Source organism: Xiphophorus couchianus, chromosome 20, assembly GCF_001444195.1.
Source record: "Xiphophorus couchianus chromosome 20, X_couchianus-1.0, whole genome shotgun sequence".
In the NCBI taxonomy this organism is placed as follows: Eukaryota; Metazoa; Chordata; class Actinopteri; order Cyprinodontiformes; family Poeciliidae; genus Xiphophorus; species Xiphophorus couchianus.
Window position 1 is genome coordinate 14,966,848 of NC_040247.1, and position 27,524 is coordinate 14,994,371.

At 40.5% G+C, this 27,524-nt stretch overlaps 1 protein-coding gene across 14 annotated transcripts in view; it reads right to left on the reverse strand.

Moving 5' to 3' along the window:
• Window positions 1–27,524, reverse strand: part of cadpsb (Ca2+-dependent activator protein for secretion b) — a 101,074-nt gene that overhangs the window by 11,965 nt on the left and 61,585 nt on the right. For 2 of the 14 annotated variants that reach the window (XM_028002229.1, XM_028002231.1), the window contains 16 exons: window positions 26,500–26,601; window positions 26,357–26,420; window positions 26,140–26,263; window positions 24,283–24,351; window positions 18,606–18,712; window positions 17,341–17,370; window positions 16,806–16,814; window positions 13,480–13,636; window positions 13,243–13,384; window positions 12,408–12,569; window positions 3,779–3,934; window positions 2,723–2,870; window positions 2,541–2,615; window positions 2,356–2,439; window positions 1,279–1,311; window positions 1,030–1,137 (listed from right to left, as the gene is read on the reverse strand). In XM_028002229.1, coding sequence (XP_027858030.1) covers window positions 1,030–1,137; window positions 1,279–1,311; window positions 2,356–2,439; window positions 2,541–2,615; window positions 2,723–2,870; window positions 3,779–3,934; window positions 12,408–12,569; window positions 13,243–13,384; window positions 13,480–13,636; window positions 16,806–16,814; window positions 17,341–17,370; window positions 18,606–18,712; window positions 24,283–24,351; window positions 26,140–26,263; window positions 26,357–26,420; window positions 26,500–26,601 — 1,570 coding nt within the window. Of the gene's footprint in view, window positions 1–1,029; window positions 1,138–1,278; window positions 1,312–2,355; window positions 2,440–2,540; window positions 2,616–2,722; window positions 2,871–3,778; window positions 3,935–12,407; window positions 12,570–13,242; window positions 13,385–13,479; window positions 13,637–16,805; window positions 16,815–17,340; window positions 17,371–18,605; window positions 18,713–23,428; window positions 23,462–24,282; window positions 24,352–26,139; window positions 26,264–26,356; window positions 26,421–26,499; window positions 26,602–27,524 lie in introns of all 14 variants that reach the window. The other 12 variants (XM_028002233.1, XM_028002234.1, XM_028002240.1 and 9 more) reach the window with 9 other exon arrangements.

Consider the following 27,524-nt stretch of genomic DNA (forward strand, 5'->3'; position numbering starts at 1 on the left):
ATTACAAGAACTTATGTAAACTAAGAAAACATAAACCAATTAAACTGATACAAAAAAGCTGGCAAAGACCAAGTAAATTTTTTTTTTATTTCAACCCGAGTGAAATGAATTTAGAACTGATCCTTGTTAATGGTAAAAAGCATTTTTATGTTTGGAAACAAATCAAGAAGCTGTAAACTATTGATTTAAGTGGTGCATTTTCTGGACAGCAAAAGATTAAAATGTGCTGTCCAGAGATGACAGGATTAGAAATGTTATGGTAGAGTAATCTAGGTGCTGTAGAATTATAGCATAAATAAAATAAATATAAAATTCACAAAATGTAGAGATTTTACTGCACTTTATTGCTACTGAATCTTTAGACATTTATTATACATGGCACTGATTTCTATAAAGCATCAGACTGGGACTCACTAGTACCCTGCATTCCTTTCTCCTGTATTTCCTGCTTTAATGACCATTTATATAATATATTTGGAGCCTCGGGTTGGGAACCATTGCTCTGACAGATAAAGGCTGCCAGATATGTTAGCCTCTGAATAGGCCACCATTATGTGAGACACCCTGCAGTGTCACCTAATATAATTCGTGCCATAATGTTTGAAACCTGGGAGTGTTGGAGTGAAAGAAAATCTTATCTATTAGTTGGTGTTCTGGTATTAGAGCACTAAAGCGAGTTCTGTTTTTTTTTTCCCACAGAGAGCACTGCTTCAGATAATCCTTTTTTAGATGATGCTTTTATGGACTCTTTGTAAGTAAAGTTTTTTTTTAAAAATACACAAAGGCCCAAAAGCACTGTGGCAATGCACATCAGAATGCAGAGGGCAGCTGTGATTTACAGAGAAAAGAGACAGAAAAAGAGAGAGAAGTAGAGAAGAGAGGTAGAGAGGATCAGAAAAAGCCTCTTTCACCAGGCTGAAGCACACTTCCTGGTCTCAAAATGGGACTTATCCCTCTCTGCCCTGTTGTTTTGCCACATTTTGGTAGGTCCCTCCCTTTACTGAGAGGAGGAGACGGCATCTTACTTACATCAAATAACCTTTCTATATACACCTCCTCATTGACCTTTTCACGGAGCATGTCCTGAGAGTGGCGCATAAAGGTCACGTAGCCATCTGCCACGTCCATCCCAGGTTTCTGTGAAAACAGAGGCACAACACTGTCATGACTCAGCAGACGACGCCACACTGGAACACAACGGGTGCCACCGGACGGTTTTCAGAGAGGCAGCAACAGCATAAACGTATAAACATAAAACGGTGATGCTACTGAACTTACAGGTACATCCACATATTTTGAGGCAGCTTTCACCTGAAATAAGAACAAAATGTGTCAGACACTACTTGAGAATGTTGGCATTATCGTTTGTGTTGCACTAGTTTGAGAACTATGAACATAGTTTTAACAAACCCTCCGTTTTCTAACAACAAATACCAGAGATCCTACAAATATCTTACACGTCCAAAGGTGCAAAAGGCAACAAATCGTATTTTAAGTGTTGGATAATTTGCAGAAAATTTGCACTTGGTCTCATTTACATAAATAAAAACAGCTGTTGGATTTTTCCAGAAGTTAGCAATTGATGACAGAGTCAGTTTCTTCAATTGACAAAACTAGAAGGAAGAATTGTGTGACTTTTTTTAATCTTTCCTGAAGAAATTACTGCTGGTGCAGTGTTTGTCTTTATTCTTGATTGAAACTCCTGCCAGGGCTACTGCTAAAATTAGGTTTGTGGATAATTTGTTTGTAAACATTTTTTTCCTCAATCAAAAATACTTTAGACACTGTTTCTGTTTAGATATGTCTCTTTACTACATAGAGTCCATCACTTTGTGCATTTTCCCAAACAAATACTTCCCAAGTAGTTTTGCTAAACAGTCTTTCCTAGACTTTTAGTTTTTCTTGGCTTTGTGTTCCGGTTTCTCTGCTTTCTCTCTTGCCGTCAGACCGTCAGTTCCCAAAACAACAGAAAAAAAAAACTCTTAAAAGCTTGTGGGGTCCAAATAACCCCATCTAAATTCAACTAAACACTGAACAGCTTTTTAATTTACTTGTATGGTGGCTTCATTACTTGTGAAATCATTTTCTGACTTGGTTCGCTACTTGATTTTCCACATTATGTTTGATGTATCCAGCTTAAAAACAACAACACTTAAAAAAAAAACTAATAATTTTTGTTGTGCTTTACACTTCAGAGCAGGAAATAGTTTATTGACTACATGTTGGACATAACTTCTTGCATGTAATATGTGGTGTTTTTATCTTGCAAAATAAAATCAGGCGTTTATGTTTTCAATGTTATTCTTTGTGAGGAGTAAAACAGTTTGAAGTGTTGGAGACAGAGCCTCATCTCACCGTGAAAGAGAGGAAAGAAGAAAAAAGGGTTCCTTCATCATATCTGGAAATTTTGGCCAACACTCCCTCTAGAATAGCAACAAACTGACAAACAAAAAGAGAAGATTTACAAGCATTTTTTTTCCAACTTTCTTAGTTTTTCTATATGTCCACATTGTTTACAAAATAATAAATGAATTCTGTACCTTTGCAACCAGAAGTTGGATCATGTCCTTCACACTCTCCTCAATCAATTCATCTATCTGGGAGTGTAATTGTTTCTACAAAAAATAAAATACAAATAATAAAAAAATAATAATTAAAGCGGACTCAGAACACAGAACATGACTCTTCAACATCTCATGAATATATCAGTGGGAGGTTTTACCTCTTGACCCATTTCCATGGCACATAGTTTGGCTGATTGGTCCTTAGCGTCCACCATCACATTGAACATGGTGCATAAAGATGGAGAAATACGGAAGTCTGTGGACTTACTACTCTTTGTCAGCTTGGACTCAAATGCCATCCTGGTCCTGAAATGCAAGCAAAAGACAATGTACTTGATTAATATGCTGATGTGTATAACTCAGTGCCTTGCAAACATGTTTAAATCCCTTTAGCACTTTTCCATTCTGTCACATTACAACCACAAACTTCTATTTCAAGTATTTTATATAGATTTTATGTGACCACAAATATACAATAAGAGTTACAACTGAATTGCTTAGAGCAAAGCATATTAATGTGTTAGAATGGCCCAGTCAAAGTCCAGACCTCATTGTGAACAAGAATCTATGGCAAGACTAGGGAACTGCTATTCACAGGTGCTCTCCAACCAATCTGCCTGAACTTTAGTGATTCTTACTGTGGTATTTTCTGTATTTCTTCATTTTCTATGCTTTTGTATCATCATCCTTCATATTTGTGTGTTTTTTTTCTTTTTTTGGTGCCATTTGACTTTTTTGTCTGTGTCAAATTATAACTTCAGACATGGCTGAACAAACATAGGAAGTAATACTACCCTTAGAGAACTCCTGTGGCTTTAGCTCTCGGCACATTTCAGCAGTCAGTGTCAACTTGTTTGACTTTGGCAGTTTTTTTCACCACAGCTCAATTAAACTGTTCCTCAATCAAAGCAAGGTGTCTCATGGGATTATTTAAGATGAGGGAAAATCATCATTAGAGCTAATTTGCAAAGAAAGTGCTAAGCTAGTATCAGACCTACAGCAAAAGTTGATTTTACACAATCTTTGCAAAGAGAGATCAAATAGAAATGCCAAAAATATTTCCAGAAATTATGCATAACTTTAGGTTTCACTTCAGTTGTGAACTTGTGAACTTTTTTGTTGTCCCATCCCATTAAATCCCAATAAAATTCACACTTTTGCTGTTAAATGAAAAAGCACATACAGTATTTATAAAGCATTGCAAGTCTTCTTACCTCTTGACGCAGTTCTCTATCATGTTGCTCGACATGAGCCTGATGCGGTTCTCGAGGTGTTTGGCAAACTCCTCCTCCGGCCAGTGCAAGTCTCTGATGAAAGTCTGAAGGGCGTCGAGCTTCCAGAAGAGATCCTCTGATGTCCCGGAGCCGTTACTGCCATCAAGCCAAACACACATCAGTCAGAAGGTAAAGGACGCGCTGCTGCAGCAAGCGGCTCTAAAACTGACAAGCGGAAGGGGATTTGTTGTGGCAGGTGCAGAGGAGGATGCTGTTCCTGTACATCCAAAGATTTTACTCTCACCATACACCGACTGCTCCATCCAGATGTCTACGTCACCTTCTGCTGGCTCAGATGTGTTTGGACAGTCAGTGTATGGGTGAAAAGGTGTGGGTAGGGTTTACGGCAACAAATCAATAACCACACTGTAGAGCATGATTATTGATTGATATATGAAGAGGTAACATGCAGGTAAAATCACTGCAGATACAGCCGCTGTTAACACTGTAAGACATAGAGGAAGGGAAATGTAGATGTGAGAGAGGGTAAGAAAATGTTCAGGAAAAAAAAAAAAGAAGTTGTACTTATCAGAGGCCCTCTCTCAACATCCATTACCCTGGACTATTGATGCCCCTGAAACAAACCATGCAGACCTTTCTGTTCTGGAGCAGAACTGATTGGGAATCAGGAAACGTTTTGAAGCGAGAGGGAGATGTGATAAAATGGAGAGGTTTGAACTCTCGGCTCAGAGCCTCTCTGCTATATCATCTCCAATCGATGGCTAGGTCACTTCATCCCAATCAGACCACTAGCAGATGGTAAAGGTCAGAGATGGACCTATGGTCATGTTGCTGAGCATTGCTGTTATGCTCCTCTGCATCCCAGATGTGCCCCTGTTTGTGCTACAACCTGTCTTAACTGGCTGCAGTGGATAGTACTTTTTTTAAATTAAATGCACATTTTAGTTGTATAAATTGTGCACCTGTTTAATTTTTACATAGCAGCCCATGAGCCATGTTGTAGCAGTCCTCAGGGGGAATGTCTGTGGATGTCATTTTAGAGGAGAAATGTTATTTGTAGAGTGGAGATTTAGACTTATTGTCTTTGGTATCTTTGTTTCTGCACTCATTGTAAATCCTGAATTTACAGCATCCTCCACATATAGACACATTACTAAAGATCTATAAAAAAACATAACCTTAAAAAATAATCTTTTGTTGCAGCTGATAAATGTAGAAAAGTCCAACCTTTGATCTGGGTCTATTTACTCAGCGGGCTAAAAATTCCCCCACAAAGAAACAGTTATTTTGTTTTGCTTAACAAAATAGATATTTGAAAAATATTTACAAAAATAACAAACAATCCCAACTGTTCATCTTGCCACAATACTGAGTTTAACTGTCCACCACTCAAAGAGAATTATTAGAAAGGTAAAACAAATGCAAAAAATCAGAAGTCTGGCTTGATGGCAGTAAACTGTCAGGAAAGAAAAAAATGAGTTTTTATTCTTTCACCACAAACTTAAAAATGTAAATTTTATGCTAGATTTACAGGTGAGGTATGTGCTTACATTAGGTGAGTTTGAGCTTTCTGGCAACAAACAGTGGAAAATAAGGGATGCTGGAAAGCACCAGGACATTTAAATATTGTTTTCTCTGCCAGAGTACTGAAAATAACTCATCCCTGGGGTTTTCAACAGGATAATTATCCATAACACATGTGCAAATAAACACAAGATATTTTCACCAGATTAAAAAAAAAATCACTTTTTATATCTCTACAAACATATCCTCATATTTTTTTAAATCTCTGCAAACAAAAAATCTTTGGAATGAGCTGAGTGAAGACACTATGAGAGGGAATCTTTTCATCTATTGAGGAATGGTCAAATATCCTTCTGCATTCTCCTGTCAGGGTCTGCATTTTGTTTCCGTTTTATTTGGGGTTTTTTTGGTTTGAGTTTTTTTTTTCCTGCCGTTGGGACTGGCATTCCTCATGACATCCACCAGAGGTCACCAACAGACAGAGCCCCTGGAAGGCTGCTGAGTTCAACCCGTTTACACACCTGCAGCTTGTTTTGGAGGGCGTGGATTATGGATTTAAGCAGCAGCTCCTCTCCGTCTCATCGCCTGAGTGTTTGCTTACTTCGGTAACAACTCGTTCCAGAACTAGGCTCTCTGTGATCTGTTCCGCTCTAACCCTTTGTTGTCTTCCTCGTCAGATATCCTGCTGTTCTCTCGCGGTTCTGGCGAAGAGCAGTCCTCCCCGAGTTCAGTGTGCGCCTGTGCTCCCCTCGTTGTGGATTCCCTACCTCCTGTGTCCTCCCTCGACGCTGTCGGTGCTACCGGTCAGAAGCCACCCCTCGTGTGTCCACCCTTTCCTCTCGTCGATCCCTCTCTGGTGGAACCCCCCTCATTCCAAGTAAGACAGACTCTGGAATATTCCCGAAGGATTTTCTCCTCACTGCTCTGACCCTGCTTCTCCTGTTGGTAGCAAGACGACCCGGTCATCAGCACCAGGAGTCGCGTCCTGACCCCTCCCCTGACTTCAATAAACTGATTATTGTGCACTTAATCGTTCTCTCTGATTGTGTTCTTGCATGTGGGTTCGTAAAGTAAAACTCAACATGACAGAACACTCAGGCCAAGCTACGACCTCCGCAGACGCGATCAGAGGAGCGTTATCAGACCAACAAGCCCTCATTCAGCTCCACGATTCAGCTCTGAGAGAGCTGGGAAATCGCCAAGCTGAAACTAACCGACGATTAACTGAACTCTCAAATTTCCTACAGAATTCATTACCTCAGGACACAAATCAACCTTCTGTTTCCCCATCCGCGCCGTCATTAGCCCCGGATCCGCTCGTCCGCTCCGGCTTCTCTGAGGTCCGCCCGGCAACTCCAGATAAGTTTTCTGGTGACATCAAGAAGGTAACAGGATTTATCCTCCAATGCACCATTGTCTTCAACCATTCGCCACAGAGTTTTCCCAATGATGACCATAAGATTTCTTATGTCTTATCCTTGTTGACGGGCCGAGCCTTAGAGTGGGCCGAAGCCCGGTTTACCACCGCAGTTAATTATGGATGTACCTACCCCGAGTTCCTAACTGAGTTAAAACAGGTCTTTTGCCAGGAGACGGAAGGAACATCCTCTTCCAGAGATTTGCACGGGTTAAAGCAGGGGCAGAAGAGTGTTTCTGATTTCGCCATAGACTTTAGGATCAAGGCGGCCGCATCTGGCTGGAACATGGTAGCTCTCAAGAGCGCCTTTTTCCATGGGCTAAACGAGCAGATAAAGGACGAATTAGCCACATTGGATGAGCCAGAATCCCTGAACGATTTCATAAACTTATCCATAAGATTGGACAACCGAATCCGTACTAGAGCCAGGGAACGCACCCGTCGAGTTTCTTCTCCATGCACCTCTCTAACCAGTAGTCGTCTTTCTGCTCAGCACTCACCTCCTTCCCCAGCCCCATGTATGGAACCCATGCAAATAGGAAACACAAGGCTCACACCCGAGGAGCGTCAACGGAGGTTACGCTCCCAGCTCTGTATTTACTGTGGTGAGCCGAACCATGTGATTGCTAATTGTCCTGTACGTTTAAACCCGCAGGTCCGGCAGTGAAGGCGGGGAAACTGCCGGCACCGTCCACTCCTAAACCCCGTCTCACCTTCCCTGTCACCCTATTCGCCAACAATGACTCACTTTCTGTGTCAGTTCTCATTGATTCCGGTTGCGAACAAAATCTCATCAGTTCCGACATAATTCACCAGCTCTCCGTGCCTACTGAACCGTTACCAGTTCCTCTCCGTGTCGCTGCCCTGGATGGGAAGGGTCTACCCCAGATAACCCACCGGACCAAGCCACTACGCCTGCTAATTTCTGGTAACCACACTGAAGAGATCATTTTCTATGTGTTTCCCACTATCAGTTCCCCCATAGTTCTAGGATTCAACTGGCTATTCAAGCATAACCCCCAGATAGATTGGGTTGAGGGACGGATTACTTCCTGGTCTTCCAAGTGCCACACCACCTGTCTCCGTTCCGCTGTTCCTTCGCAGCCCACACGTTCCACGATGGATGAGGTGGATCCATCCGACGTCACCGCCGTCCCTAGTGAGTACCATGAACTCATCACTGTTTTCAGTAGGGACAAAGCCCTCTCTCTACCACCTCACAGACCATATGACTGTGCAATCGACCTCCTGCCTGGGGCCCCTCTACCTAACAGTAGACTGTATAACATCTCCAGGGCCGAACGCCAGGCCATGGAGGACTACATAAATAAATCCCTCGCTGCAGGTATTATCCGTACCTCGTCTTCCCCTTTGGGTGCTGGGTTTTTCTTTGTGGGGAAGAAGGATGGTTCTCTGAGGCCCTGCATCGACTATAGAGGCCTAAATCAAATCACCATCAAAAACAAGTATCCTTTACCCCTGCTCTCCTCTGCCTTCGAACCTGTTCAAGGGGCAACCGTCTTTTCGAAACTGGACCTTAGAAACGCTTACCATCTACTACGCATCAGGGAGGGCGACGAATGGAAGACCGCTTTTAAGACCCCTATGGGGCACTACGAGTATCTGGTCATGCCTTTTGGTTTGTCTAACGCCCCCTCCTTCTTCCAGGCCCTTGTGAACGACGTCCTCCGAGATTTCATTAATGTGTTTGTCTTTGTCTACTTAGATGACATCCTTATCTACTCAAGGACCCTGGTGGAGCACCAAGAACACGTCCGTCTAGTTCTCCAGAGGTTACTAGAAAATAAATTGTATGTGAAAGCCGAAAAATGCGAGTTCCACCGCCCATCAGTAACTTTCCTGGGGTACGTCCTTGAGAGCGGACAGATCAGAGCAGCAGAGGACAAGATCGCAGCAGTTCTGGACTGGCCTCAGCCTGAAACGCGTAAGCAACTCCAACGTTTCCTAGGCTTTGCCAACTTCTATAGGAGGTTCATCCGGAACTATAGCCAGATCGCTTCCCCCCTCACAGCTCTCACCTCCACAAAGAGGGTGTTTAGCTGGACTCCACAAGCCGAGGCCGCCTTCACTGAACTCAAGTCGCGGTTCTCCAAGGCCCCGGTCCTGGTTCAACCCGACCCAAGCAGGCAGTTTGTAGTGGAGGTTGACGCATCCGATATTGGGGTGGGGGCCGTTCTGTCCCAGATCACTGCGCAGGATCAGAAGTTACACCCCTGCGCTTTCTTTTCCCGCAGACTCTCTCCAGCTGAGAGGAATTACAATGTGGGAGACAGAGAATTGCTGGCTATAAAACTGGCTTTGGAGGAGTGGCGTCACTGGCTGGAGGGAGCAGAACACCCCGTTCTAGTCTGGACCGATCACAAGAACCTGTCCTACCTCCAGTCAGCTAAACGATCCAACCCACGCCAGTCTCGCTGGTCTCTGTTCTTCGCACGCTTTAACCTTTCCATTTCCTATCGTCCAGGTTCAAAGAATGTAAAGCCAGATGCTCTGTCCAGGATACACTCCCCTGACGATTCGGAGGAAAGCCTGGCTCCCATTCTCCCGCCTAGTTGCACAGTCGGAGGAGTAACGTGGGAGATGGAGGACATCCTCCGCCAAGCGCACCAGACCGAGCCTCCTCCTGAAGCCTGTCCTCCAGGTAAACAGTACGTTCCCTCCGCTGTCCGTGCCCGCTTCCTACAATGGATTCATGCCTCCAAGTTCGCCGCTCACCCTGGAGTCAGTCGCACCATAGGGTTGGTCAATCGCAGGTTTTGGTGGGGATCAATACACAAGGACGTTAAGGAGTATGTCTCCGCCTGCGCAGTCTGTGCACGCAACAAGTCGTCCAACCGACCCCCTGCTGGCCTCCTACAGCCATTACCCATACCAGGACGACCATGGTCCCACATCGCTGTCGACTTCGTCACCGGACTCCCAAGGTCCAAAGGTATGACCACTATTCTCACAATCATCGACCGTTTTTCCAAAGCCTGTCATCTTGTCCCCCTACGCAAACTACCCACCGCTGCTCAGACAGCTAAACTACTCATCAAGCATGTTTTCAAGCTGCATGGGATACCCCAGGAGATCCTCTCCGACCGCGGGCCCCAGTTTATCTCGCAGGTCTGGCGTCAGTTCTGCTCCGCCCTGGGAGCCAGGGTGTCTCTCAGCTCCGGGTATCATCCCCAAACCAATGGGCAGACTGAACGTATGAACCAGGAGCTGGAGGCCGCCCTGCGATGTCTCACCTCTACCAACCCTGATGATTGGGCTCCACACCTTCCGTGGGTAGAGTATGCACATAACTGCCACACGTCTGCAGCTACTGGTCTCTCTCCCTTTGAAGTAGTCCTGGGATACCAACCTCCTCTCCTCCCGGCTGACGAAAGTAACATCTCTGTCACATCGGTCCAGCACCACATTCGCAGGAGTCACAAGATCTGGAAGGACACCATCTCCGCCCTCAACAACTCATCCGCCAGTAATAAACGACTCGCTGACCGACGTAGGATCCCTGCCCCGACATACTCCGTGGGGCAGAAGGTATGGCTGTCAACACGTGACATTCCCCTTAAATCTATGTCCAGGAAGTTGTCCCCTAGATTCATCGGTCCTTTCGAGATACTGGCGCTCGTGGGCCCCGCGGCTGTGCGACTCCGACTCCCTTCATCCATGCGTATCCACCCGACCTTCCACGTGTCCCACATTAAACCTGTTCTCTCCAGTGAACTTTGCCCTCCGGCCGAACCCCCTCCTCCCTCCCTGGACGGGCGGGGCGACGCCATTTTTGCCGTCCGTCGGCTAGTGGCCTCCCGGCGGCGGGGTCGGGGCTACCAGTACCTCGTCGACTGGGAGGGCTGCGGCCCTGAAGAACGTTCCTGGGTCCCGGGATCGTTCATTGTGGATAACACCCTCATTAGGGAGTATTGGGACTCTCAGCCCTCATCCTCTGCTCGGCCGCCAGGTGGCGTCCGTTGAGGGGGGGGTACTGTCAGGGTCTGCATTTTGTTTCCGTTTTATTTGGGGTTTTTTTGGTTTGAGTTTTTTTTTCCTGCCGTTGGGACTGGCATTCCTCATGACATCCACCAGAGGTCACCAACAGACAGAGCCCCTGGAAGGCTGCTGAGTTCAACCCGTTTACACACCTGCAGCTTGTTTTGGAGGGCGTGGATTATGGATTTAAGCAGCAGCTCCTCTCCGTCTCATCGCCTGAGTGTTTGCTTACTTCGGTAACAACTCGTTCCAGAACTAGGCTCTCTGTGATCTGTTCCGCTCTAACCCTTTGTTGTCTTCCTCGTCAGATATCCTGCTGTTCTCTCGCGGTTCTGGCGAAGAGCAGTCCTCCCCGAGTTCAGTGTGCGCCTGTGCTCCCCTCGTTGTGGATTCCCTACCTCCTGTGTCCTCCCTCGACGCTGTCGGTGCTACCGGTCAGAAGCCACCCCTCGTGTGTCCACCCTTTCCTCTCGTCGATCCCTCTCTGGTGGAACCCCCCTCATTCCAAGTAAGACAGACTCTGGAATATTCCCGAAGGATTTTCTCCTCACTGCTCTGACCCTGCTTCTCCTGTTGGTAGCAAGACGACCCGGTCATCAGCACCAGGAGTCGCGTCCTGACCCCTCCCCTGACTTCAATAAACTGATTATTGTGCACTTAATCGTTCTCTCTGATTGTGTTCTTGCATGTGGGTTCGTAAAGTAAAACTCAACATGACATCTCCAGCTTCATAAAATATTATAGGTGAAGAGTAAGCACCTTCTTTTTGGCACAAAGTAGTTGTGCAGTGTCATTATCAAAAGCTATGGTATATATCACTTAATGTAAAAAAAAATGCAACTCATACAGAAATACTTTGCCCCCACTAAGTAAATGAGCTCAGATTTAGCATATGCAACTGCAATAAAAGATCAATTTCTTTTAAGGCCTAATTAATCGAAACCAAGTGTGGTAATTGTGGACAGTGCTGCACATCTACATGTTTTCTTTTTGTTTTCGTCTTTATCTCCACACCTCAGCTCAGCAGCATGCATGTTGAGACAAATGAGAGCCTTGCAGCCTCTCATTTCAGCAAGCAGAATCCCATCTACTCTAACTCAGAGGTACCTTGGCATGAACATGAACTTTATCGAGAAGAACTGACATCAAGGAAAACAGGTTTAATTTTTCATTTTGTGAATTTGATGCATATTGAAATATAATCGGGCTGCACAGTGGCGCAGTTGGTAGCACTGTTGCCATGCAGCAAGAAGGTCCTGGGTTCGATTCCCGGCCGGGGTCTTTCTGCATGGAGTTTGCATGTTCTCCCTGTGCATGCGTGGGTTCTCTCCGGGTACTCCGGCTTCCTCCCACAGTCCAAAAACATGACTGTCAGGTCAATTGGTTTCTCTAAATTCTGAGTGTGTGTGTGAATGGTTGTTTGTCCTGTATGTCTCTGTGTTGCCCTGCGACAGACTGGCGACCTGTCCGGGGTGTACCCCGCCTCTCGCCTGGAACGTAGCTGGAGATAGGCACCAGCAACCCTCCCGACCCCATTAGGGACAAGGGTGAACAGAAAATGGATGGATGGATGGATGAAATATAATCGAGAGAAAAAAAAAGTCATCTTCATACCAAGTCGCTCTCTGCTTGCTCTACAAATCTAGAGTGAACTAGTTGAATACACACTCAGAGTCATATATAGCAGCCATCCATGACGGGGTTGAAAAGCTAGGCATTTGTGGAAGGTTAACTGATAGTCCTGCTACTGGCACTGGCAGATTTGGTACTTTGGGAATTTGGAGGTTCACATTTGGTAGATTCACATTGGGCAGATTACTTGTTAAACTCCTGCAGAAAAGACAGACAAAAAGAAACAAAAAAAAGAATCCATAACAGTGGTGTGAGAGCTTTAAAAAGCCATGTAACACTCATCATAAAAGTAAAATCTGAAAATAGGAGAAGGAAGAAAGTAGAACGCATAAACTAATATCAAAGAGACAATATACGGAAATACCCATGAGTCAAGAGAGCTGGACACAAACATGTGATGTAGTAAAAGTAAGAAAAAGAAAGGAAAAGTAAAAATATCTTATTTAATAATATTTGGCGTAAAGCGATAAAATGCAACATTTAACATGTTTAAGCCACGGCAAATAAATTATAACAGAAATAAAACAGACCGAAAAAGCACATATTATGAAGATTAGTTTACAGACAAAACAGAAATATTACATGTTGTTCTGATCCCAATGTGCTTGAAAAAAAAAAAGACTAATGGCACATGCATTAATCAAGAACTACTTCCAGAAATAAATAACCTATTTCTTTCAAAAAAAAAAATAGGTTTTTCAGCCCACTCTTGGCTCATTTTTTAACAGTGAACCTAAAGGAAGTCAGAGGGAACATTATAGCTGCTCTTTGAGATTTTTCAGCCTCCACACGGTCATTCTGTTGTCTGAATATAAAAGCGTTGCATGTGCAAGCATCCTACAGCCTTGCAATAAAGACACAGGCTCCTTACTTAACAGGCTCCCAGGACTCCCTCTCAAAGCCCTTATGGATAGACTGTGCGATGGAGGACTCCATCAGATCCACATATCTAACCACCAGAGGAGCATACAGATCCTGGAGGTGTTTGTGGAAGTTTCCATTGCACAGATAATCTAAGACGGGGGAAATAAGATGCAACATAAGAGTATTAGGACCTTAAATTCAGATAAAAGTGTCTAAAGATAAATGCGCAAAGGCTGGAGCTCACAGTCTGTCCGTAGGAAATCATTGAGGAGTTGGAAAAGAGGAAAGCTGTCCCAGCTCTCAGGTGACTGGATCTCCAGGGCAGCATCCATGTCGATGCCATAGAGGGCCAGGAAGTTTTCAGCGTGCTCCACCATAAGGTCTGTCCACCATGCAAATGCCTAGAGACACAGCAGAAGGATGAGAAACATGGTGAATACAGCCTCTGAACGAGCTACAGGAGGAGGAACAAAGGTTCTCAAGTGAAAACGCCAGAAGTGTGTTAAAGTATATGTGTATTCTCTGATTAAACTTGACATCACTGGGATTTCATTGAGCTTCCCTGCTTAGACCTGACACTTCTTTCACCTCTCTTCTTCAAATATGAAACTAAATCCAGCAGCTGGTTTGCTCAGCATAACATGGTTGTTCACTGTCAGCTCAGCTAACTTCTCCAGTTTTTATTGAACTTTTGTTAAGCTTAAAGAAACATGCTGAAATCTGGAAGCCCTTTAAATCATGTTTCTGTTTAGTCATCTAGTAAAAGTTAGAGAAATATTTTTAACTAAATGGGAAATAACTTTACTATTAAAATTAATATTAGAAGCCAATTCTTAAATAAAGTGTCCACTTGTTCTCTCAAAAATAATTAAACAATGTGTTAAATACAATGCAAATCTTTAAAATTTAAAGGTGCCACTTGGTGCGCACTGACCAGCACCATTGTTTTTTATTTCTGAAGTAGACCCAAAATGCATTGGTTTGAGGCTTTCAAGCAAATTTGGGAATGTGTGGATACCTATTTTTGTACTTAATTGAACATAGAAAAAAACACAGCTTTTATCTCAATATTAGCAAAGACCCTTACATAGCTGTGTTTCTATCAACAGCAAACATTGTCAAGTCTTATTTTCACTTATGCCAATGTTCTGGTTTTAGCAAATAAGCAACTGGAAACATATTAGCCAAAAGTAGTTTACGCTTTATACGCAAGGTTACCAGCAGGTATTGCAAGTATTGACTAAAATACTATCACTAACTAAATGGCTAACAATATAAAGTTAAATACAACAAACAATGTGTACTTCTAAAGAAAAGCAATATTTTAAAATAAGTGGTTTCATGCCATGCTAGTCTTAACCAGCTGTTCTCTGTGTTTTAAGTCTTAAAAGGCACTAATAACAGTATGCAGCTAGGTTGGTGTAATTTATTTTACATCTTACTGCATGAAAACCTTGCTTATTAAACCCTCATTCAATCTGTTGGTTTATGTGTGGTATATTGAGAATGCTTGTCATTACATATTGCATGAGTAATTCCAACATAACTGGTAGGAATTTATTGATGCAAAAATATTTGACAGATTTGCAAAGTTGTGTTGCATGAACAGTGCTTTGCAAAAGTATAAACACCACTTGAACACATTTTGTCATAATATAACCTCACACTTATCAAGATTTTTCAAAATTGCCATTCACAAAGTAGTACAAACCTGATTAGTGGAAGGAAAGACACATGTTGTGTAACATTTACTTTATATAAAGCTATGAAGAGGTTTGGGTAGAGCCTGTAAGTCTTTTAGGGTCTTGACAGTTTGACATTTCCCCTCATTCTCCTTCACAAAATAACTCAATCTCGGGCAGATCAACAAAGAGCTATTTTTCAAGCCTTGCAACATATTCTTTACCTGGAGTTAGGTCTGGACTTTATCTGGGGCATTGTAACACTTAGCTTGAAGCAAAATTTGTATGAGGACCTCATACAAATTTTGTATTTCTGTCAAGAGTGACTTTTGTCTTGCCACTTAATCAAAATAAGATTTGTAAACAGCTGGAGGTTGCATGTTATGCTGCAACCTCAAGCAAGAACACAACCTTGTGTTGTTTTTATGACTTTGTATTTTGGAGTGTTTATAATATAAAGCACTTTCAACTGCTTTGTTGCTTAAGTGCTATACAAATTAACTTGACTGATTTGATAGAATATTGCACATTAACAGCTGTTTTTAGTTTCACCAGAGTTACTCTTGCCTGCTTTCTGATTCATGCTACTCTTGCCCAGCCTGTAAGCATATGCAGATGACCATGGCTTGATAGATTAGCAGAAGTGCCATAAACAGTGTTAAAAGCTTGGGATGCTGTTTTATAATCTAATCCTGGTGTACACAAGTTTATCCCTGACAATTGAATCGAGTTAGTATTGAGTATTGAGGTAACTTCTGAGTACAATTTGTTACTCTGGATTTTTTTGAGTTGTATCATACTAAAATGGCACTGAATGCAAATAGATGCCCTTTCAGATTAATAGTAAAAACATTAGAGAACCATGTATCTTTTCCCCTCCACTTTTTCTGGATCTGTCACAGAGTGACAGTAAAATAAGTTGAAGTTTGTGGTTTTAATGTGACAAAATGTCACAATGTTCAACAGGTATGACTACCTGTGCAAAGGACTGTATGTGTCTTATCTTCAGGCTTCTATGTATCAAAGGCAAAAGTGCTTTTCTCATGCAAACGTGGATCTCTCTGCATGCTTTTCTCTGAAGCTAAAAAAATGAGGGGGTCCACCATTCACATCAGCAACAATCTCACAACCCACTAGATGTGAATGTGACTCATGCACATCTTTATATATAGGCACACCAAAGACTGCAGCCCACAGTATGTCTCCACTTGAAGAATGGCTTTTCCAATTAGTTAAGTAAAGTCTTTGAGATTCAGATGACAATTTTCTGGCATGGTCAGAATCTCCTCACCCTTTGACAGTAATTGCTTAGCTGGCAGTCTTGGTTTATTTGCTTATCATTCAGGATAACATGTTGCCAAATTCAGAAGCTTAATCCTTTCAAATTGTTCTGCATGCTTTACTTTTAACATCTCACTGTAAAGGTAAAATTACCACCTGGAATAACAATGGCAGACAGACCCACTTACCCACCAACTTACCTGCCCATTCCTAGAATTAAAAAAAAGCATGAAAGCTCTATTGTTAGAAATAAAATAAAGGCAGCAAACAAGCCTTTCTCCACCACAGTCAAGGAAAAATACTCTCATGAAAGTTGAATGAGAGGATGGTCAAATTTTTGTTAGGTTAGGGAGAGAAAAACGCTGAAAGGTAGTGTAGCCTCCAGCCTTTGATAGTGGTTGAGAGACGCAAACAGGACTCTGAGAAGTCTATGTCATACTGAGAGTTCAGGCACAAGGACTGCAATCCTGTATCAGTCAAACAGTGTTAAAGGACCAGTCCAGAGGGGGGTGTACTGATGCTGAGGGGGTACGATATGTGGAATCATCTGCTTTGACATGCACAGAGCATTATGGGGGAGGGGCTCTCATTCAGCTTGGCTACATACCTCTTTTCCCTGCTCGGACAGTCACCAATCATTAGACAGTAAAAACACAGGAAGATGTACAGGACAATAATGTACTTTGAGTCATTTGTTTGAAAAGGTTTTATATGTTAAGAACAGAGCAGAAAGGGATGGAGGAGGAGAAGCTGGAAAAGAAATGCTTGAACAAGTGCGGACTGTGAAATCAATTGTCAGATGGAGAGGGAACAAATGTTCACGGTGGATCAAACTTCAAAGGTTCATATGGAGCATACTTTGGGAAATTTTCTGGTTTGGCATGCTTGGAGAAAAAGGAAACCTCTTTATGGCCTGATGAGCATGCTTAATGATCACAATCATGTTGTGAAAGCTAATGTGCTTCTAGTTTTTAGATTTTTATACAAGCTTGCTCTCTTATCTTTGCCTTAAAACCCACCCAGAGCTACAGCAGCTATGAGTTCAATCTCTGCCTGAAACGTGCCTCTTGCCATAGTGGCTCATGCCATACAAGGGGGTTGTGATGGGGACTGAAGAGGAGAAAGAAATATAAATACTGTACCGATTGATCTCCAGAACTTGTGACTGCCGCCTGTCAAGCATATTCAGAGAGATACAATAAATCTGCTTTATCTGCATATTCTAAGACCATACTGGTTCACCTGCAGAGCTACACAGCTACACATAGTCATGTTGTTCTCTAGCAGAATATTTTAGAGGAAAAAGTTGAACAATAATAGAGCTTATTCAATGTTTTAAAGCTATAATATTTATCTTATACTTAAAATTTACATTGAGAAATACTGCAATTTCTAATTAACTGTGTATTTTTCAAATATTTTTGCTTGTCAGATTAAAACTACCTCTAGTAAAGACTAACTAATATGCTGATCTTTATTGTATATAATTTGTGGAAATATAACCAGTGTTTATAATGAACATGGACAAAGCATGTGCAACTCAAATGCAACAATTTGTCATTCTACAGCCATCATCTGGTAAGACGGGCCCACAAATTTAAATTTGTTCTCAGAAGTACTCATTTATTAAATATATTTAGTTTTAATCAAATCCTCACAGCATAATATTAGTAGCCTAAATCCACACCACCAAAAATACAAAAGGTAACAAATATTTCTGAAAACCTGGAACATAAAGAGATCAAATCTAAAAATGTGTTTTTACAGACAGATTGATAAACAAAAAGCTTGATAAAAGGTCTGTAAACATTTTTTTATCCGCAAATTAGGCTGCATCAGAGTTTGAGAACCATTAATTTAAATGATTTTAGGAGTCTAAACAAGACACAATCTCAAACAAGAAGTATAATTTATTCTTACTTCTTTGGATAAAAATATGCTTAGTATTAATAATTATATCTTTTTTCTTTAAAAAGATACCGTAAAGAGCTAGAGCACTATAATTGGCATATTCAAAAGCAAAAATATATATATTTTTGTTAATTTTTTTATCAGCTACAATAATTACTGAGTAGCTATATATATATATATATATATATATATATATATATATATATATATATATATATATATATATATATATATGACTAATCTACAGTACATCTAAACTTAAGCTGTGATTTTTTTAGTCTTATTCTGTTCAATGCTAATTAAAGCTTCCCTCTATTAAATTCAAGCAGGATTTTTTTTTTTTTTTTTGCTACCCATAGATGAAAGCAGCTTTATTTATAGCTGGCTGACTATTATGACACTAACTCTCTGAAGTGGGACGAGTGGGATAAGAGTGAGGAGTAAAGAGGGGGAAGTGCTTTGAGAAGAGGAGGAGGAGGAGAGGGTTCTCACTCACCTCCGCATGGTGTTCCTGGTTCTGCTGGAGGACCTCTATGACTAACTCCGCCAGGCGAATTGTTTCCTCCAGCTTTTTGGCAGGCGTGACTAAGCGGCCTGCGTTTTCTGAGACAAAAGGATGAGGGTGAGGGATGAGCGGTTAGTCAAGCAAAGAGAAGCATTCCAAGGGGGGTTTTATGACTATATGGGATCATTTTTTTCCCTTTATTTTATTCAATTTAGCAAAAAGCATAAACACAGTGTTTACACTGTGATGTTTACCCACTTATATCCCTTAAAGCAAGTAATGTATAGATTTTTTCATTTTACAGCACCCTAAACCCCTATTGTCTCCCCTAGTGAAGATGTGTGAAAAGCCTTAAACTGTATTGTGATAAAGCAGCATAATCTCACACTAAATTTTGAAAAAAAATCTTATTTTTATATGTTGTAAGTTTATTTGTTCGAGGGAAAAATGTTTTTTTTTATATGAAGATAACCAGTGCAACACTTATTGATACCCAGACAGGTCTTATGCAATTAATATTTTAAAGTATGTTTTACATTTTTTTCTCTGATAACTATGAAACTTCATGTTTTCTGGTTTACAGATATGGCACAAATCCCATTTGTCCTAGCTCCTCATCAAAACAAGAAGGATAAAATATGTCATTTAAAAAAGTAGATTTTCTGTACTTGGTAGCTTTTAAAAGAAAGTACAAGATGACAAACTTCCCTGCAAGAGAGATTTGTAGTGCACTGCTACAGTAAAAAGTGGCACTCCAGGGTCACAAAGTCAGTACAAAAGCCATTATATGTGATCTACAATATATGGTGTCTACTAAACTCTACTGGGACTTTAACTGGAATTGTGTGCTGGAGTCAGATTAAACCTTGACTGAGCTTTTGGCATCAAACACTCAAAGGTGGGCCTGGTGAGACTCAGAGAACAAGTCATAAATATCTGGAAAAGATCATCACGTCTTTCGTTAAGTACGGTGGATGATCTGTGTTGCTACGGGGCTGTTTCAGTTCCACAAGTTTTGAGAACCTTGTTAGAGTGCTACTTGAAATCGTAGATTTCACCTAACAGTATTTTGTTGGGTCTTTAGTAGCATGATGGCCTAATCAAGTACAAACATAGTTCACCAGACACAGACTGAATTACCAAAACTGTACAGGGATCCTGAGCCATGGGCTGAGGAGAAAACAGTATAAAGCAAAACCCAGGAAAAAGGATGACCTGAAGATTTTGTGCAAAGAGGAATGGATTTTGTATCCTCTAAACTTGCGAAATCTTAAGAGAAAAGACAAAACACTGTCTTAGTAGCAGGAGGGGCTGGCAAGAAAGTAATAAAAACAGAGGTGTGAATTAGTGCGGCACCAGTGTTTGATAAAAATATATATTTCTTCAGACTGATTTTTTTTCAACTCAGAGTGAATGTCTTCCCATTTTAATGTGTGATTATGCTACTGCAATAAGAGCTTTTAAAACATCTTTACCAAGGGTACCAGCAAGTGTGGGATGCATGACATGGAGCAACAAAGCTGATGTGTTTGCAGGATAGTCAGAGTTATGTTGCAAGAGTATCAGACAAAAGAATAGTGGCACTGAGATGGAGGTGCAATGTGGCATCAAAAACATGCATTTTGTGAACAGGTTTAGAATAAGCCATTTGTATAAGGAGCTGTCGCACGGCTTACTTGAAAATACTCCATAAACACACTGTAAAAATGTTTCAGTACTCATAGAAGTTATCCATCAAGTAAAACAGGGTTTTTAGGCCAACATGTTCTACGCTAAATCTGTGAAATGTAAGGAACGGAATGCTTACTACGAATAATTACTGGAGTCGCTGTGACTGAAATGACATGGAAATAATAACATATATTTCTTTATAAACTTGAAAGCTTTTAAATAACTTTTATAGCTTTTTATTATTTTGTATCATTGCCCTTTTCTAATTGTTGCTGAATGTTATCCGATTTTGAGACTGTGGATTATTCTTCTTAACCTTAGTTTAAAATCCTGTAGCTGATTTAAATTGCTGCTCCTAGTTGCTTGATGAGGTTACTTCAGAGCTGTTTAACCAGTATTTTTACAGTGTGCTGGTGCTGGATTTGACAACAAATTAATGTTTCTTTGTGTTTAATTTTTTTATGTATCCCTTAGCTTATCAACCAGTAATCTTCAAAACACTTGAAGAAGGCACAAAATTGATGTACCTTTATTGGCAACATAGTCTAAAAAGACGGGTACAAGTCGTGAAATGGAGTTTTAAAACAGCATAACAATGTTTGCTCAAATGGGTACAATTTCAACATGGGACTGGATGGTAACAGAAATCTTAAATCAAAAGCACATAAATGTGTAACTACATAAAACAGGAAGAGTTTTGTTGTAACAGTTTATTGGCTTGGGTCTGTGTTTTACAGAGCTGTTGCTTGTTCTGAGATGCAGTTAAACCCAAAGCTAATTATTTCTGTGGCGGCTCTAGGTTTAAAGCAACTTTTTAATTTATCCAACATGTTCCTTCTGACTCAAAGTAATATTAATGTTATAGATTAGCCTAGCCAGAGTGGAAGGAGCTAAAGATTAGAGTGTTGGAAAAAGTTGTTGCAGTCTCTAAGACTTGGAGCTCATCATCAAATATAATAGTCAAAACACCAGAAGAAACATAAAAAAAAGCTGGTAAATTTAAGATTATGTTTTTTATTTTCTGCTTTATTGTCAGTAAATATTTAAATCAATAATTTAGAGAAAGGTATAAATCATTTTTATCATGCCATTTTAAAAGTCAAATTTAGATATTTGCCTAACCGTTCATATGTTGTTCCTATACTTATTTTGTAGAAGGAATATTTTCCTCTCTCCATCCCTCCCTCTTCGACATGCATACACCTACACATATAATGTAGGGTTGTACGTATTTCCAAATTCCAGAAATGGCAGCGTATTTTTCTGCCAACTGCTGAGTATCCTTCCCCAGGGCATTTCAGCTTTTAGACTGGAAAAGCTGAAGATCAAACAGCAACCAATCTATTTACTGAGCCACAGGCATTTTAAGATAACTGACAAAAGTGATAATTATCTGCAAATGGTTGGATGTTATATGTGTTTTATTTTTAAATGTAGGTCTCACTTGAGCATGAGACAAATGGCTACAGTGTGCGAGATAAACTTTGCTGAAGTTAGGTTGAAAATGTAATGAAACCATCTCAAGGCCTGGAGCAAGGTTTTATTTGCTTATATTGAGAATAACAGCCAATCTTCTACTACTTCTAAGTCACCAGCACATTTGACTTCAAAATATGACCAGAGTATTATATCATCTGAAGACTATTTGTATTGTATTTTTTTCAGATTTGCATTGAGGAAATGTATTGGAGATTGTATATAGTAAGACCTTTATTGAAAGTTTGTATTATGTTATGATTTTCATGGTTTCTCAGAATGATACCAAAATATCCATGTATTACTTTTGCTATAATCTCCATCTGTAACCAAGATGCAGTTTATGAGAACAGGTTATGTGTCTTGGAAAGGTTCAGGCTTGAAATATAAAGTAGTACAATCACCATATTTGCTTGATACATACTAAAGCATACTAATGTTCGGATATTGTGAAGTACTACAAGAATGATGTGCTACAGATGAATGATTTGTCGACAAAGTGCTTCACTATTTCATTAAATATTTTACATGATTTGCATTACATTCAGAAATGTTTTGATCTTATAGGAAGGTATGTGATGAACCAACTCAAAACACATGTTTACCTATTCCTCTTCTCAAAGGATCTCAAGTTCAGTCAGATTGGAGCCACAGATTCCCAAACTGGACTTAGATCTAGACTTTGACTAGACCAATAGTGCCCAAAGTTGGTCCTCAAGGGCCGGCTTCCTGCATGTTTTAGTTCTCTCCCTGGTTTAGCGCACCTGAATCAAATGATGTCTCATTAGAAAGTCTAAGAAGAACATTGACCTGATGAATAGGTTGTTACTACCACCAGGGAGAGAACTAAAACATGCAGGATGCCGGCCCTCGCGGAAACGACTTTGGACTAGACCTTTCTAACAGTTGAATCTATTCTGACTTAAGCTGTCCTGTTTTCAAACTGGCAGTATTGTATAACTCAGCTAGATCGATAACCTACAGGCATTCTCAAGTCTTTAGCAGCTTGTAACTTCTTCGTGTTCAAGGGCTCCTCTGTAATTAGTTTCTCCCATCAACTACTATCTTTCTATCAACTCTAGTTCCCCTGACCTCCTTTAATAATCGCTTTATTCCTACTTTGACAAATTGCTATTGTGTCAAAATAGTCTCCAAAGTAGCTGTGAAACTCAACAGCTGCTCCAAAAATAATATCTGTCTTTGAAAAATGCCTCTTAATATCTTAGTATAGATGAACAGCCAAGATTTGCAGTTTTGAAAGACTTTCAATCTCTTGATGATGGACTAAAAAGTTGCTTTAAACTTTTTTATAACTTTATTCCCAACCCACTGAACTACATTTACTAACTAGCTGACTCCTTAGGCAACTAGTCACATTGATTGTAATTTGGTGGGATCAGAGAAAGAGGGCTGAATACAAAAGAGTGCCACACTTTTCAGAAATTAATTTGTAAGAAAAAATGTTGAAAAACATGTATCATTACCTACCGCAATTATAAACTACTATGCGTTGGTTTATCACATAGAATACATTGAGAATTCTTTGTTTTTCATGTGGTAAAATAGTAAAAAGTTCATGTGGAATGAAAATATATGTCTAAGAGAAGGGATTGTGTGTCTGTATTTGTGTGCATTGTAGCTAAACCACAAGCCAAACGTAGCATCACCTGGATCCTTCTGATCCTTTTGACCTTTCTCAACTTCGGCAAGAAAAAAAGGGGAGAGAAAAGATAAAAAGCAGATGTTTAGAGTCAGTACATCTCTGTGATTAGTTTCACGGTACTTTGGGACTCAGAGGTGTTGTTCTGCTCGGGTGGTTTCAGCTGCAGGAGGTGAGATTTCTGAGACGGACAGACATCACACAGTTAAAAATAAATATAAAAAATAGAAACACAGAAAGCCTGTGGAAAACAGGAAATTAAAAAAAGTGGCAATATGCTTGTTAAACAGACAAAGCGTGAACTATTGTAAACAGACAGGACACATGTAAAAGTACTGTGATCACAGACAGGACACTTAAAGCGACTTGATATGACTGAAGTTAAGTTAAGATAAAAGTGAAGCTCTTGAATCCACACACTGGACTGTATTCCCCATTCGAAAGCTCAGTCGACAGACGCTCCTTCACTATAGCTGGTGCCACCGAGAGGAAATAAAAAAAGAAGCCTACCTGTTTGGCAAAAGCACTGACATGATCAGACCAAATGATTGCAGGAGATAACAATGTAAGCAGTCTAAAAATGCATTCAAGTCAAAGGAATGGGCGTCCAACCAAAAGAAAGAAGCTATACAGACCAGACTGCTCATTCATTTCCATCACAAACAGACGGTGCCTAAAAGAGGACCCCCGACCGATTCAGCGCGGCACTTCACAGATTTCTGGACTGGTGTGCTCTCCACTCACTCCGACACATAAAGGCACAGATAAAAGCAAGCATGGCAGGAGTAGCAGCATCTTTGAAGGAGAAGAGGAGGCCGTAGAGGGATGAAAGAGCGGGGAGAGGATGATCAGGGTACTCACGGATGGTTAAATCCATCACTTGAGAGGCCAAGCAGAAGACAGGGTGCTCATACATTTCCCTCTTTTTCCCTATAAAAAACAGGATTGTAGCATGCAAGAAGCTAGGGTCAGAAGTGGGAGGGCTGGAGTTCAGAAGCCAATGGGAGGAGGGCTGTCCAGGTGAAACTGGCATTGTGCTGGGCAGCAAGCCCAGCAGTTAAATGAAACATCTGGTTTATTTTGAGCCAGGCGTCTCACAAGGAAAGGAGGGGAAGTAAATTCTCACAGCATGAAAAGATAGTAAGGATTGAAGCCTTAGTATCTTTAGCACCCTGGGGGATTTCTTTCAAGGCACAAACAATGTTAAAGTTTGACTTTTTATGTGTAAGTCAAATGTTTGACATGGGAAGAGACTGTAAGTCACCACTGTGCAAAAGTCTTAATTTGTCCTTTCTGCTTGTACATTTAATTTTCAAAAGGCTACAGTTTGCTTTCATGTGTAAAAAGGTATTTCTCACTTTACACATTTTCTCCATTTTTGCATATCAGATTATCAAACAAATTTCACATAGGTGAATAAGCAAATGTGAGTTTCAGATAAAAAGGTAATTTTAGTAAATAAAAAAAGTAGACTACCAATATTCGTGGGAGTTACTAACCACATGAAATCCATAGAAAAATTTGGATAAACTTCTGGAAAACTTGAAGAACTACAGTTGAACAAGACTTCTATATATAACAAGAAAGCCAGTTTCTTTGGTAGGAGCATATAAAGAAATGAGGGGTGACATAATTTTTGCACAGCACTGATAAATTAAGCCTTAATGTTGTCTTTCTTCATAATAGCTCATGCCAATAAAGAAAGGTCACATTGTTATGTCTCAAAGCACATGCAGGTGGGTGATGCTGGTTTGGATAATGTTGTTCAAATGTTTGTAAACCCCTCATAAGTGTGTACATTTCTGCTTACATTTGACTTAAAACATTCAGAGTTTATACTTTAATAATTAAACTGAATATTCTAATTAAAAGATATTATCCAGTTTTATATTTCTAAGAATGGCAAATAGAAAATCCAGATAATTTATGTATTTTTGGAAAACTCCTGCAGGGCTGACAAACTCTGAAACCACCACTTTCTCTGCAATCCCAGCATTTCTTTTAAATAAGCTAAATAAAACATGTTATTGTAGGTATTTAAAGCAATATCTGTGGAAGAAGAGAGAAAAGCATAGCAGACAGCAAAGGACAGAGAGCAGAAGATTGTGATCTTAAGCAGGATCATTGAACAAAGATGAAGGGGGGGAGGGACGCAAAATCAGCTTGAGGAATCATAGATATTAAGAGAGAAAGTGGGAGGGATGGGGAAGATGCATCGACTGGGAACTGGGAGTCAGAGTGGACACTAAGTCAAGCTGAGATACTGGTCCAGCCATCTAATATCAGGTTAGAATACTCAAGGCACAATGAAAAATCAGCACATCAACAGATTTCAGGGCTTTGGATTTGAATGCATTTTTACTCACACACCTCTACACAAAAGCCAACTTGACCTACAGAACAGCACAGAGCTAAAGAAGGCCTGAAACAAAGGAGAGAGTTATTGAACGGAGAGACAGAAAGTGATGGCACACTATTAAATAAAAATCATCAGCGTGCCATGAATCATTTGGGATATGGACTCAAAATGGCCATATATCAAGTGAATTCAACAAGTGTAAATAATATAGCTAGCAGTGACAGGAGGGTCTCAAACTGTAGTAAGAAAAAGGAAGATGAAGGGAATTAAACCATGTGTGTTCAATGTGTTTTTCTACTTTCTACTTCGTTTTCTCCAAAAGCCACTACGCTTTGCTCAAATATATTTTTTCTGGTTACCTTCAATTTTAGCATAGTCTTTGATCCGCTGGTAGTTGAGCTGAGCAGCCTGCTCCAAATTTTTGCGAATCACTCCTTTAACTTCTTCAGGTGGAACTGGAGTCACGATATCCTTCATCAGAACCTAAATGAGAAAGCAAATATTCAGCCCAGATACATCAATTACATAATAATTGTTATTTCTCTGTTATATGGTGATTTTTGTGTATCTACAAACCCTCTCCAGCAAAGACAAAGTGGCTTTCAGCGCACCCTCTGGACGACCAAAGGGGAAAAAATATCTGCAAGGCAAGACCAAATGTTTAATGAGAGAACAAAAAGCATGTGTAGGTATTGTTCAATTGCTGAACGATTAGTCACCTGAAATGTACAATGTGGTTCTCCAAAATGACGCGCAACTTTTCTTTAATGTCCTCAAAGCGCTCCTTCTCATCCACTTTCACTGTACTCAGTCCGTCCGGCCTGTGAGGATCACACCCATCCACTTTTACCCAGCTGAAGTCCTTAAGATGTTCCACTGATTAAGCATACTCTCATCTGACTTTAGTGATATAAAACTCTGGTGGACCACTACCAGCTCTCTAAAAGCCAACAGCAAAACCTTTTGAGATGACTTTTCTCTCCAATCTCACCTTTTTTCGCTCTGAAAGGACTTCTTTCTTTGCTTAAACTTGAATATGCATGCTCGCCTAGCAGCAGCCTGAGGATCTGGGCTTTGGGCGATCTGTGGGGAAACCAGAGCCTCGTAGCCCAGCGGCCCCCAGTAACTGCTGCCCTCTCTGACTTTTACGGACGCATGGGAGGATGAATAATATGGACAGTGAGAGACTATGCAACAAAGGACAGAGAAGAAAGGAAAAACAAAGAAAATGGTAGAAAACAAGAATATATGTAGACACAAAATTGATAACATAAAATACATAAAATAAACAAAATAACTTAAATGTAAGCAAACTTAAAGATGACAAAAAATATACTAGAGGAAAAAAAGGTGAAGGTTCATCTCCGCTCATGTAGAGTAGCACCCCTCTCCCCAGCTGTTGCTGTGTTTTGTGAGAAATTAACTGTTCTCCTTAAAACATTTTGTTGTTTGAAGAAAAAAACACAGATAGTAAAAGTTTTTATATCAAAGGGGCTTTGATATCAAAAACCCCTTTTTGGAAGGGGAAAAAAAATAACTAGTTAGCATTTTCTTTTGAGTTAAAGCAAATAATCATCTGATATATTTTTTATGTGCTGTCATTTTGAAATTTTAATATAATACTTGGAAAACTTTTTTTTTTGTCAGATCACAAGAAGGAAATAAGTTCAAGGATTTATTTCTGTTGTTTTCTTCTTTTCTGACTTGATTCTAAAACATAAGAGGTTATACCAAAAGATTTAAG